Source organism: Miscanthus floridulus, chromosome 4, assembly GCF_019320115.1.
Source record: "Miscanthus floridulus cultivar M001 chromosome 4, ASM1932011v1, whole genome shotgun sequence".
Classification (NCBI taxonomy): Eukaryota; Viridiplantae; Streptophyta; class Magnoliopsida; order Poales; family Poaceae; genus Miscanthus; species Miscanthus floridulus.
Genome location: NC_089583.1, coordinates 107,482,045 through 107,494,836, shown reverse-complemented (window position 1 = coordinate 107,494,836; position 12,792 = coordinate 107,482,045). Strand labels below are relative to the sequence as shown.

The 12,792-nt window shown below is 43.9% G+C and overlaps 1 protein-coding gene across 1 annotated transcript; it reads left to right on the top strand.

Annotated features, from left to right (window-relative positions):
• Nucleotides 1–2,254: 2,254 nt before the first annotated feature.
• Nucleotides 2,255–11,387, top strand: LOC136549042 (uncharacterized). The gene is made up of 4 exons (XM_066540355.1): nt 2,255–4,957; nt 7,482–7,595; nt 7,897–7,977; nt 8,444–11,387. Exons 1-4 carry the CDS (start codon nt 2,488–2,490, stop codon nt 11,158–11,160), a joined length of 5,382 nt encoding a protein of 1,793 aa, XP_066396452.1. The 5' UTR covers nt 2,255–2,487; the 3' UTR covers nt 11,161–11,387.
• Nucleotides 11,388–12,792: the final 1,405 nt, after the last annotated feature.

Sequence of the window (12,792 nt, the reverse complement as noted above, 5' to 3'; positions counted from 1 at the left end):
TTATGTAAGGACCTGTTGTCCCCCAATGTTTCTTATTAAATTATTACAATAGCTTATATGCATCTGCTAGAGCAGCTCATTATAATTTTAACCTAGGGATGAGTAGCCCAGTATAAGATGAATTGATTGAGAACTATCATGTGTGTCATACTTAGTCCTATACTCTATACTAATATGTCTAAAAATACAAGTTGTCTACTTTTTTCGCACAATGCTATGATGGACTCACAGCAGTACGATATCGATGATGTTGTGCATGATTTTAGAGGTTATAGTGCTTTCAATATATGCTTGAGTAAAATGATCATTTGGATTAATATTTTCATGTAAGAAAACAAGCATATAACAATTTAAAGTATATTTTAAAAGAATCTCTCAATCTAAATAATAATACAATGTAAGATAAATTAACAGCTAAAGTATATTTTAAAAGAATCTCTCAATCTAATGGCTAACGATTAATATAAAGGGATAGTGAAGGTACGAGGGTTTTGATTATAAAAAAATATGCACCAAATTTCACCTCAACGAGGGTTAAACTGCAGTGAGGACGTCTGTGTCGCGCCGGCGTGCATGGCACGGCAGACGCGGCGGTCGGCGTGCAGGCGCGGCAGCGGCGGCGGGCGGCTCGCGGGCAGGCGGGAGGGAGGGCGGCTCGCAGGCGTTATTTATCTGGTCCTACCGCGCCGTGGGCTATGGCGTGTTACTGTCGCGCCAAGATCGATGGCGCGTCAGACCCTGCCACGCCACCGGTCAGTGCCCCGGTCGTCGCCACGTCAACCTCCTGCCGCGTCACCATGCATGGCGCGACACAGGCGTTTTGCCGCGCTATGGCAATAGGCGCGGCCAAAAATGTTAGTTTTGAAGAAAAAAACAATATTAGTTTTAAAATTAGTTTAAAAAAATGTTAAAAAGAAAAAAATCTCCATGAATGCCTCATTGCAAAGGGTCAGGGCAGACCTGTCCAGCTGTCCTCATCCCTGTGGATTTCAGTGATTATGTACATACACCTACCTCCAGTTAATGCTACCCAATGCCGGGTCTCCCCAAAACTAGGCTGTCCTCATCCCCTGTCCAGCTGTCCTCATCCCCTGTGGTTCTTGTTTCTAGAATTGAATGCACGAAAAGACCCCTCCCACCTCCCAGAGAACATGCTTTTGACAGACGAATTAAGGCCTCGTTTAGTTAGGCTGATTCGGTGGCGGTAAATTCATGGCAGCGCCGTACAGTGCACTGTAGCATTCGTTTATATTTGATAATAATTGTTCAATCGTTGACTAATTAGGCTCAAAACGTTCGTCTCGCAAAGTACAACCAAACTGTGCAATTAATTTTTGATTTCGTCAACATTTAGTACTTCATACATGTACCGTAAGTTTGATGTGACGGAAAATCTTCTTTTTGCATAGTGCCAAAGTTTGGATTTTGATGGAACTAAACATCCCCTAAGGGAGGATTGAATCGCCAAACTCGTTTGGCCCGCGAAACCATCTCATCTCCGTACATGTATTCCTACCACCAAAATATCTCCTCGGTTGAAGGGCAAAAGAGACCAGACCACGGCCAAAAACTAGAACGTAACACATTCGCCAGCGCCTCAGTGCTACAAACAGCATCTCTTAATCGATCACGATGAACGACACCGCTATTCACGTGACAAATGACAGCATTAGCATTGCACAGAGACAGGCATCCGAAGCCCTGGTACTGGTACTCACCGTGTTCTTTGGGCTTGTCCGACCGTGTCATTCTAGAAGACCTCATCAGAGAAAGTAGGAAGACCATTACACCAAGATTGTTCAACAATAAGGAGGTGACCAGATCAAAGATTGAATAATCAGCAGTGAACACCTGACCTAGCAAAGTATTAGCAGGACACGATGATGAAGTCCTGAATGATTGGCCGCTAACTAATCCAAGTCAACCCTGCGCTCTGGCTCTTTAGCCGCCCACCACCGCAACAAATCAGCAGCACTTTGTCTGGCTTCACACCATTCGCTCTCTTCTTTCCTAAAAAATAATTTCCACCAACGGTCAGCATCACATAAACAGATATTAGCGATTCTGTTCACAGGTATGAATCAAGAAAAATACTATCATAAAAATAATGTGTGCCGTGTTCTACTGTACAACAAACCAGCTGAATATGCTGCAAAAATCAATTAAAATGACCGGCGAGTTTTCAGCAGACATAAAAATCGAAGAACACCTTTCTTACCTAGAATTCATCTTCTTGTGTAATCATTTTCAGCGCGAGATTGGAATTATGTCAATCGATCTTTCCACACCAGAAGGGCATTGGGTGTGTACCTGTCAAAAAGCATAGCACCAGGTCAAACACGGCACCTTTTGTCATTAGTCCATGAAGTGGAGCCTTGCTGTCCATCAAAACCTCTGTGTCCAACTACCACCGCAACCAATTACTCCAGAAGTCCAAACTCCTCTCCTCCCAGTCCCAGCCCTGGCTGCTCCACCGAGCTCCCATCCATGGCTCCTGTCTTCTTCCTTCTACCGCTCCTACTCGGCCAGATCCTTCTCTGTGCAGCCGTCGACACCATCAACTCCTCCACACCCTTGTCCGGCGCGCAGAAGATTGTGTCCAAGGGCAACAAGTTCACCTTGGGCTTCTACACCCCACCCCAAGGTACCACCACCTCCTCCAATCCCAGCAACTACTACATCGCCATATGGTACAGCAACATACCACTGCAGACGACGGTGTGGATGGCCAACCCCGATGTGCCGGTGGCTGACCCAACCACAGCCGCCTTGACCATCGGCAGCGACGGCAATCTCGTCCTCCAATCCCAGAATCGGCTGCTGTGGTCGACGAACATAAGTATTAGCTCCAATTCCACCATAGCTGTTCTCCAGGACAGCGGTAGCCTCGACCTCACAGATGCCACCAATTCATCCATGGTTTACTGGCGAAGCATCGATCATCCCACAAACACCTGGCTTCCTGGGGGGAAGCTTGGGCTGAACAAGACCACTGGTGTGAGCCAGCGGCTTGTTCCATGGAGTAACACTGCCAACCCCTTTCCCGGGCCGTTCTCACTGGAGTTGGATCCAAGAGGCACGACGCAATACTTCATTCAGTGGAATGATTCCATAACATACTGGACAAGTGGTCCTTGGAATGGAAACATCTTTAGCCTTGTGCCCGAGATGACCTCTGGTTACAACTATAACTTCCAGTTCATCAACAATGCGACCGAGAGCTACTTCATCTACTCAATGAAGGACAACAACATTATCTCGAGGTTCATCATCGATGTGGATGGGCAGATCAAGCAGCTGACATGGGTGGCTGCCTCCCAGTCATGGATCTTGTTCTGGTCCCAGCCAAGGACACAGTGTGAGGTTTACGCGCTTTGCGGGGCCTATGGTAGCTGCAACCTCAATGCACTGCCATTCTGCAACTGCATCAGGGGGTTCAGCCAGAACGTTCAGAGTGATTGGGATCTCCAGGATTACAGTGGCGGGTGCAAAAGGAGAGTACCACTGCAGTGCCAGACCAATTCGAGCTCTGCACATGCTCAGCCTGATAAGTTCTATACCATCGAAAATGTGAGGCTACCTGATAATGCTCAGACTGCTGTGGCGGCGAGCTCTCAAGACTGTCAAGTGGCTTGTCTGAACAATTGCTCTTGTAATGCATATACTTATAACAGTAGTGGCTGCTTTGTTTGGCATGGGGATCTGATTAACCTTCAGGATCAATACAGCGGAAATGGAGGAGGCACACTCTTCCTCAGGCTTGCAGCTTCTGAGCTGCCAGACTCCAAAAAGAGCAAGACAGCGATCATTGGTGCAGTTGTTGGTGGAGTTGCTGCAGTTTTAATAGTCCTTTCTATTGTGTCATACTTCCTATTTCAGAAATACCGCCGAGAAAGGACTCTCAGGATATCCAAGACTGCTGGGGGCACAATGATCGCCTTTAGGTATAGTGATCTGCAGCATGTCACTAACAACTTCTCGGAGAGGCTGGGTGGAGGTGCCTTTGGCTCAGTGTTCAAAGGGAAGCTCCCAGATTCAACAGCCATTGCTGTGAAGAGGCTCGATGGAGTTCAGCAAGGGGAGAAGCAATTTCGTGCTGAGGTGAGCACCATTGGCACAACACAGCATGTTAATTTGGTACGCCTCCTTGGATTTTGCTCAGAAGGATCACGAAGGCTGCTTGTGTATGAGTTCATGCCAAAGGGCTCCCTGGACCTGCAGCTATTCTCTGGTGAGACAACAGCACTGAGCTGGGCTACCAGGTACCAAATAGCACTTGGAACAGCAAGGGGCTTAAATTACCTGCATGAAAAATGTAGGGATTGCATTATACACTGTGATGTCAAGCCAGAAAACATACTCTTGGATGAGTCCTTTGTGCCTAAAGTGGCTGATTTTGGTCTAGCAAAGCTCTTAGGCAGAGACTTCAGCCGTGTATTGACAACAATGAGAGGAACAAGGGGTTACCTTGCACCTGAATGGATCAGTGGTGTGGCAATAACACCAAAGGCAGATGTCTTTAGCTATGGCATGATGCTCCTCGAACTCATATCAGGCAGAAGAAATGCTGGTCACGGAGAACAGCATGGATCCACCTTTTTCCCAACCTTGGCTGCAAGCAAGCTTCATGAAGGAGATGTGCGGACCTTGTTGGACCCCAAGCTGAATGGAGATGCAAATGTTGATGAACTCACAAGAGCTTGTAAGGTTGCCTGTTGGTGCATCCAAGATGACGAAACTGCTAGACCTACGACTGGTCAGATTGTTCAAATCCTCGAGGGATTCCTTGACGTTAACATGCCTCCTGTTCCAAGGTCATTGAAAGTTCTTGGCGAAAGCCCTGATGTTATAAACTTCTTTTCAGATATATCTTCAAGTAAGACATCCCAGACACAGAACAGCACGACAACTTCCCAGACGCGCAGTGCTACTTCAGGCAGTTCACATCTCCAAAGTCCATAAATCAAATAACCTGGAATTTGTTAGGGCAATACTTGAAGAGTATGAGTAAAGCTGTACATGATTAGAACCTAATATGCTCAGCTTTTGTATCCCGCTATGCTTCAGTACTGTAAATTTAGTGCAGAATGTCATAACCAATACAAGAAAGGTACTACTGTTGCATTTACATTACACATGCAAGATTCCCCATTTTCTCTTACTAAATGTAAAATATCAAGTTGCGTTCACTTTTCACCATCTACTGGAATCTGAATATAGTGCTTTTGTTATGTTTAGAAGCTACACTTATGTTTTTGACTAATTGCTCCTAAAAAAAGTTAGGGTGCACATCCTTCTTTAGTGAGTGAGGCTGAGATTGCTTTCAAAAATAAAAATACAATACAAAAAAAAGCAAGTAACACCCAAAAATTTATGTGCACATCAATTTGTGTTACTGTTTCCTTGCACATAAGAAAACTTAAGCATCTCAATCAATCAACTTCGATGAGGTATCCAGCTAAGTGAGGGCAAAAAAAAAGACTACATCTGTAACTTGGACATGTGTCTGTTAACTGAATATTTTCTATTTCCAACAGTGGCTGAATAGTCATAGCCTGTCATCATTATAAGGGTGGTGTCCATAAATGACAAAATCACTCTTGCACTCTCTTGCACTACTCACAATGGTTCCGGTGTTACTATGCTAATGCTTTAAAGTATTGCTCATCGAGTAGTTTCAAGATGTATGTAGAGTCATGGGATCATTAAGAGAGAGATGAAGATTTGGTCAAGTTATTCTGGACTTCAGATCAAGAGCTAGTAGGTTGCAGGCATGGAACAATGAGAGAAACACCCAAAACCCTTTTCTGAATACAGCGGTGGACACAACAAACCACTGCTTCCAAGATCTCTTAGACATTGGTAAAGAACATACTCAAAGAAAACTTCCTTGAGTTTGACAGACAATGGTTTCCCACTATCTCTAACTATCGATACCATGGGGAACAGGACTAAAAATATTAGGAGATATGGAAAAAAAATGCAGTCTAAACCAGAGCACGGTACAAAGCAATTTCTACTCAACTAAATAAACAAGGAACTAGTTACTGATTAATTATCTTATCCATGATTATGGTTATGCACACTTCGAATTTTTAGCTTTTCCGCTAACTAATTAGATGGAGTACCCAAAGATATGATACGTAATTAGAAGTTTAATGCATTAAGAATCCCATGTGACTCCGTCCAATAAAGTCGTAGTAGCATAATAAGTGAAAGACCATCACTGAAATGACAGTCCCATGTATGATGTATTTATAACATTAACAGGCTCCTTGTTTATACTAATCACGTTGGTACTATTAACTGCTGATCTTCTAGCTTATTGGAGGCATAGAAAATATTGCAACTTAAAGGAAGATATACTACTATCTGATCAGGTATGGCAGTCACAGTCAGATTACAAAAACATACTTTTTTTATTAAAAAAAGGTGAACTCGTCACTTTTACCAATGTGCATAAGACATCATAGTTGGAAAGGAAATGCTATTTTCACCAAAATAAAATAACTACGCTGCGAGTGACATCAAAGCACACTTTGCTTCTCCAGCATATAACTTCCTGGTGCATAAACCTCTTGAACACCAGACATCCACCACTTTCGTACGAAGTGATGGCTTTCCCCAGAAAGACACATCCTTCCTTTGCTTTTTTCCCATTTTCTTCTCCATCTCTGTGCAATTACATTTGGTGCGACTGATACAATCTCCAGGACCCAACCTCTTTCGGATGTTATAACTGTAGTGTCAAAATAAGAGAGTTTGAGCTGGGATTCTTTTCTCCAGGTAATAATGGAAACTTTTATGCTGGCATCTGGTTCAGAACTATTTCAAAGATGACTATTGTTTGGGTGGCCAATTGGAATATAGCTGTCTCAAATGCTTCATTTCCAGAACTTACAATATCTATGGATGGAAATCTAGTCCTCAACTCTCTAGGAGCACCCATATGGTCATGAAATAGCACAAGGAAGCTCAGCAGATCTACCATTGCAGTTTCCTTGATATATACTGGAAGTCTTATCCTGAGAGATCAATACAACTCTTCTGATATTTTCTGGCAAAGCTTTGATCATCCAGTAGACACGGCAGTGAGCGGAGAGGCCCTTTCTCCTTTCATGCAGGTCTAATCACAATGAGCCAATATGTCTCAATATGGAACCACTCAGAAGTTTACTGGCAATCTGGGAACTGGACAGGCATTCTCCATCCCGGGAATGCCAGTAAGAGTGACTACAGATATGATTTCATTAACAACAGTCGTGAGATTAAGTTTAGGTGGGCCATGAAGAATGTGTCAATAATCACAATAATAATTCTAAGCATTGATGGTCAACTACAACGTCAAACATGGTCCAATGATTAAGAGGAGTGGGTATTAGAATGGTATTTTCCTGCAGCTCTATGTGATGTATATTCTGTATGTGGGCCTTGTGGAGTCTGCAGGACAGGTTCTGATAAACAATGCTTCTGCTTGCCAGGTTTTAAAGCTTCCTCAAGAAGTTGGGATCTTCGAGCATGGAGTCAGCACATTGATTCAGTGGTCAAAGGATTGCTCCCAGACTCCAAAGTAATAGCTGCCAAGAAGCTTCAAGGCATGAAAAAACGGAGAAAACAATTTTCACACTGAGATGAGGGCTTTAGGGAAAATCTATCATAATAATCTAGTCCACCTCAGTGGGTTCTGCTTGAGAGGAGACGAAAGTCTGTTGGTGTATGACTTTATGGTGAATGAATCTATAGATGCTCATCTTTTCAACGATGAGAAGATATTGTATTGGAACACAAGATTCCTAGTTTGGGTGTTGCAAAGGGATTACGTTATCACCATGATGAATGCCAGGAGTGCATTATACATTTGTGGCATAAAGCCTGAAAATGTACTTCTTGATGCAGACTTCAGTCCAAAACTGGCTGACTTTGGTTTCGCAAAGCTTATGGATCGACAATTTAGCAGGGTCTTGACAACTATGAGAGGTAACAAGCGTGTATGTCTACCTAGTTTAAGGAGGTGACCAGATCAAAGATTGAATAATCAGCAGTGAACACCTGACCTAGCAAAGTATTAGCAGGACACGATGATGAAGTCCTGAATGATTGGCCGCTAACTAATCCAAGTCAACCCTGCGCTCTGGCTCTTTAGCCGCCCACCACCGCAACAAATCAGCAGCACTTTGTCTGGCTTCACACCATTCGCTCTCTTCTTTCCTAAAAAATAATTTCCACCAACGGTCAGCATCACATAAACAGATATTAGCGATTCTGTTCACAGGTATGAATCAAGAAAAATACTATCATAAAAATAATGTGTGCCGTGTTCTACTGTACAACAAACCAGCTGAATATGCTGCAAAAATCAATTAAAATGACCGGCGAGTTTTCAGCAGACATAAAAATCGAAGAACACCTTTCTTACCTAGAATTCATCTTCTTGTGTAATCATTTTCAGCGCGAGATTGGAATTATGTCAATCGATCTTTCCACACCAGAAGGGCATTGGGTGTGTACCTGTCAAAAAGCATAGCACCAGGTCAAACACGGCACCTTTTGTCATTAGTCCATGAAGTGGAGCCTTGCTGTCCATCAAAACCTCTGTGTCCAACTACCACCGCAACCAATTACTCCAGAAGTCCAAACTCCTCTCCTCCCAGTCCCAGCCCTGGCTGCTCCACCGAGCTCCCATCCATGGCTCCTGTCTTCTTCCTTCTACCGCTCCTACTCGGCCAGATCCTTCTCTGTGCAGCCGTCGACACCATCAACTCCTCCACACCCTTGTCCGGCGCGCAGAAGATTGTGTCCAAGGGCAACAAGTTCACCTTGGGCTTCTACACCCCACCCCAAGGTACCACCACCTCCTCCAATCCCAGCAACTACTACATCGCCATATGGTACAGCAACATACCACTGCAGACGACGGTGTGGATGGCCAACCCCGATGTGCCGGTGGCTGACCCAACCACAGCCGCCTTGACCATCGGCAGCGACGGCAATCTCGTCCTCCAATCCCAGAATCGGCTGCTGTGGTCGACGAACATAAGTATTAGCTCCAATTCCACCATAGCTGTTCTCCAGGACAGCGGTAGCCTCGACCTCACAGATGCCACCAATTCATCCATGGTTTACTGGCGAAGCATCGATCATCCCACAAACACCTGGCTTCCTGGGGGGAAGCTTGGGCTGAACAAGACCACTGGTGTGAGCCAGCGGCTTGTTCCATGGAGTAACACTGCCAACCCCTTTCCCGGGCCGTTCTCACTGGAGTTGGATCCAAGAGGCACGACGCAATACTTCATTCAGTGGAATGATTCCATAACATACTGGACAAGTGGTCCTTGGAATGGAAACATCTTTAGCCTTGTGCCCGAGATGACCTCTGGTTACAACTATAACTTCCAGTTCATCAACAATGCGACCGAGAGCTACTTCATCTACTCAATGAAGGACAACAACATTATCTCGAGGTTCATCATCGATGTGGATGGGCAGATCAAGCAGCTGACATGGGTGGCTGCCTCCCAGTCATGGATCTTGTTCTGGTCCCAGCCAAGGACACAGTGTGAGGTTTACGCGCTTTGCGGGGCCTATGGTAGCTGCAACCTCAATGCACTGCCATTCTGCAACTGCATCAGGGGGTTCAGCCAGAACGTTCAGAGTGATTGGGATCTCCAGGATTACAGTGGCGGGTGCAAAAGGAGAGTACCACTGCAGTGCCAGACCAATTCGAGCTCTGCACATGCTCAGCCTGATAAGTTCTATACCATCGAAAATGTGAGGCTACCTGATAATGCTCAGACTGCTGTGGCGGCGAGCTCTCAAGACTGTCAAGTGGCTTGTCTGAACAATTGCTCTTGTAATGCATATACTTATAACAGTAGTGGCTGCTTTGTTTGGCATGGGGATCTGATTAACCTTCAGGATCAATACAGCGGAAATGGAGGAGGCACACTCTTCCTCAGGCTTGCAGCTTCTGAGCTGCCAGACTCCAAAAAGAGCAAGACAGCGATCATTGGTGCAGTTGTTGGTGGAGTTGCTGCAGTTTTAATAGTCCTTTCTATTGTGTCATACTTCCTATTTCAGAAATACCGCCGAGAAAGGACTCTCAGGATATCCAAGACTGCTGGGGGCACAATGATCGCCTTTAGGTATAGTGATCTGCAGCATGTCACTAACAACTTCTCGGAGAGGCTGGGTGGAGGTGCCTTTGGCTCAGTGTTCAAAGGGAAGCTCCCAGATTCAACAGCCATTGCTGTGAAGAGGCTCGATGGAGTTCAGCAAGGGGAGAAGCAATTTCGTGCTGAGGTGAGCACCATTGGCACAACACAGCATGTTAATTTGGTACGCCTCCTTGGATTTTGCTCAGAAGGATCACGAAGGCTGCTTGTGTATGAGTTCATGCCAAAGGGCTCCCTGGACCTGCAGCTATTCTCTGGTGAGACAACAGCACTGAGCTGGGCTACCAGGTACCAAATAGCACTTGGAACAGCAAGGGGCTTAAATTACCTGCATGAAAAATGTAGGGATTGCATTATACACTGTGATGTCAAGCCAGAAAACATACTCTTGGATGAGTCCTTTGTGCCTAAAGTGGCTGATTTTGGTCTAGCAAAGCTCTTAGGCAGAGACTTCAGCCGTGTATTGACAACAATGAGAGGAACAAGGGGTTACCTTGCACCTGAATGGATCAGTGGTGTGGCAATAACACCAAAGGCAGATGTCTTTAGCTATGGCATGATGCTCCTCGAACTCATATCAGGCAGAAGAAATGCTGGTCACGGAGAACAGCATGGATCCACCTTTTTCCCAACCTTGGCTGCAAGCAAGCTTCATGAAGGAGATGTGCGGACCTTGTTGGACCCCAAGCTGAATGGAGATGCAAATGTTGATGAACTCACAAGAGCTTGTAAGGTTGCCTGTTGGTGCATCCAAGATGACGAAACTGCTAGACCTACGACTGGTCAGATTGTTCAAATCCTCGAGGGATTCCTTGACGTTAACATGCCTCCTGTTCCAAGGTCATTGAAAGTTCTTGGCGAAAGCCCTGATGTTATAAACTTCTTTTCAGATATATCTTCAAGTAAGACATCCCAGACACAGAACAGCACGACAACTTCCCAGACGCGCAGTGCTACTTCAGGCAGTTCACATCTCCAAAGTCCATAAATCAAATAACCTGGAATTTGTTAGGGCAATACTTGAAGAGTATGAGTAAAGCTGTACATGATTAGAACCTAATATGCTCAGCTTTTGTATCCCGCTATGCTTCAGTACTGTAAATTTAGTGCAGAATGTCATAACCAATACAAGAAAGGTACTACTGTTGCATTTACATTACACATGCAAGATTCCCCATTTTCTCTTACTAAATGTAAAATATCAAGTTGCGTTCACTTTTCACCATCTACTGGAATCTGAATATAGTGCTTTTGTTATGTTTAGAAGCTACACTTATGTTTTTGACTAATTGCTCCTAAAAAAAGTTAGGGTGCACATCCTTCTTTAGTGAGTGAGGCTGAGATTGCTTTCAAAAATAAAAATACAATACAAAAAAAAGCAAGTAACACCCAAAAATTTATGTGCACATCAATTTGTGTTACTGTTTCCTTGCACATAAGAAAACTTAAGCATCTCAATCAATCAACTTCGATGAGGTATCCAGCTAAGTGAGGGCAAAAAAAAAGACTACATCTGTAACTTGGACATGTGTCTGTTAACTGAATATTTTCTATTTCCAACAGTGGCTGAATAGTCATAGCCTGTCATCATTATAAGGGTGGTGTCCATAAATGACAAAATCACTCTTGCACTCTCTTGCACTACTCACAATGGTTCCGGTGTTACTATGCTAATGCTTTAAAGTATTGCTCATCGAGTAGTTTCAAGATGTATGTAGAGTCATGGGATCATTAAGAGAGAGATGAAGATTTGGTCAAGTTATTCTGGACTTCAGATCAAGAGCTAGTAGGTTGCAGGCATGGAACAATGAGAGAAACACCCAAAACCCTTTTCTGAATACAGCGGTGGACACAACAAACCACTGCTTCCAAGATCTCTTAGACATTGGTAAAGAACATACTCAAAGAAAACTTCCTTGAGTTTGACAGACAATGGTTTCCCACTATCTCTAACTATCGATACCATGGGGAACAGGACTAAAAATATTAGGAGATATGGAAAAAAAATGCAGTCTAAACCAGAGCACGGTACAAAGCAATTTCTACTCAACTAAATAAACAAGGAACTAGTTACTGATTAATTATCTTATCCATGATTATGGTTATGCACACTTCGAATTTTTAGCTTTTCCGCTAACTAATTAGATGGAGTACCCAAAGATATGATACGTAATTAGAAGTTTAATGCATTAAGAATCCCATGTGACTCCGTCCAATAAAGTCGTAGTAGCATAATAAGTGAAAGACCATCACTGAAATGACAGTCCCATGTATGATGTATTTATAACATTAACAGGCTCCTTGTTTATACTAATCACGTTGGTACTATTAACTGCTGATCTTCTAGCTTATTGGAGGCATAGAAAATATTGCAACTTAAAGGAAGATATACTACTATCTGATCAGGTATGGCAGTCACAGTCAGATTACAAAAACATACTTTTTTTATTAAAAAAAGGTGAACTCGTCACTTTTACCAATGTGCATAAGACATCATAGTTGGAAAGGAAATGCTATTTTCACCAAAATAAAATAACTACGCTGCGAGTGACATCAAAGCACACTTTGCTTCTCCAGCATATAACTTCCTGGTGCATAAACCTCTTGAACACCAGACATC

Coding starts and splice junctions, on each gene's coding strand:
- LOC136549042 (XM_066540355.1), top strand. CDS start 2,488: ATGGCTCCTGTCTTCTTCCTTCTACCGCTCCTACTCGGCCAGATCCTT. Junction 7,596..7,896: donor AGCTGCCAAGAAGCTTCAAG/GCATGAAAAAAC, acceptor TTCTTGATGCAG/ACTTCAGTCCAAAACTGGCT. Junction 7,978..8,443: donor GGTCTTGACAACTATGAGAG/GTAACAAGCGTG, acceptor TTGTGTAATCAT/TTTCAGCGCGAGATTGGAAT.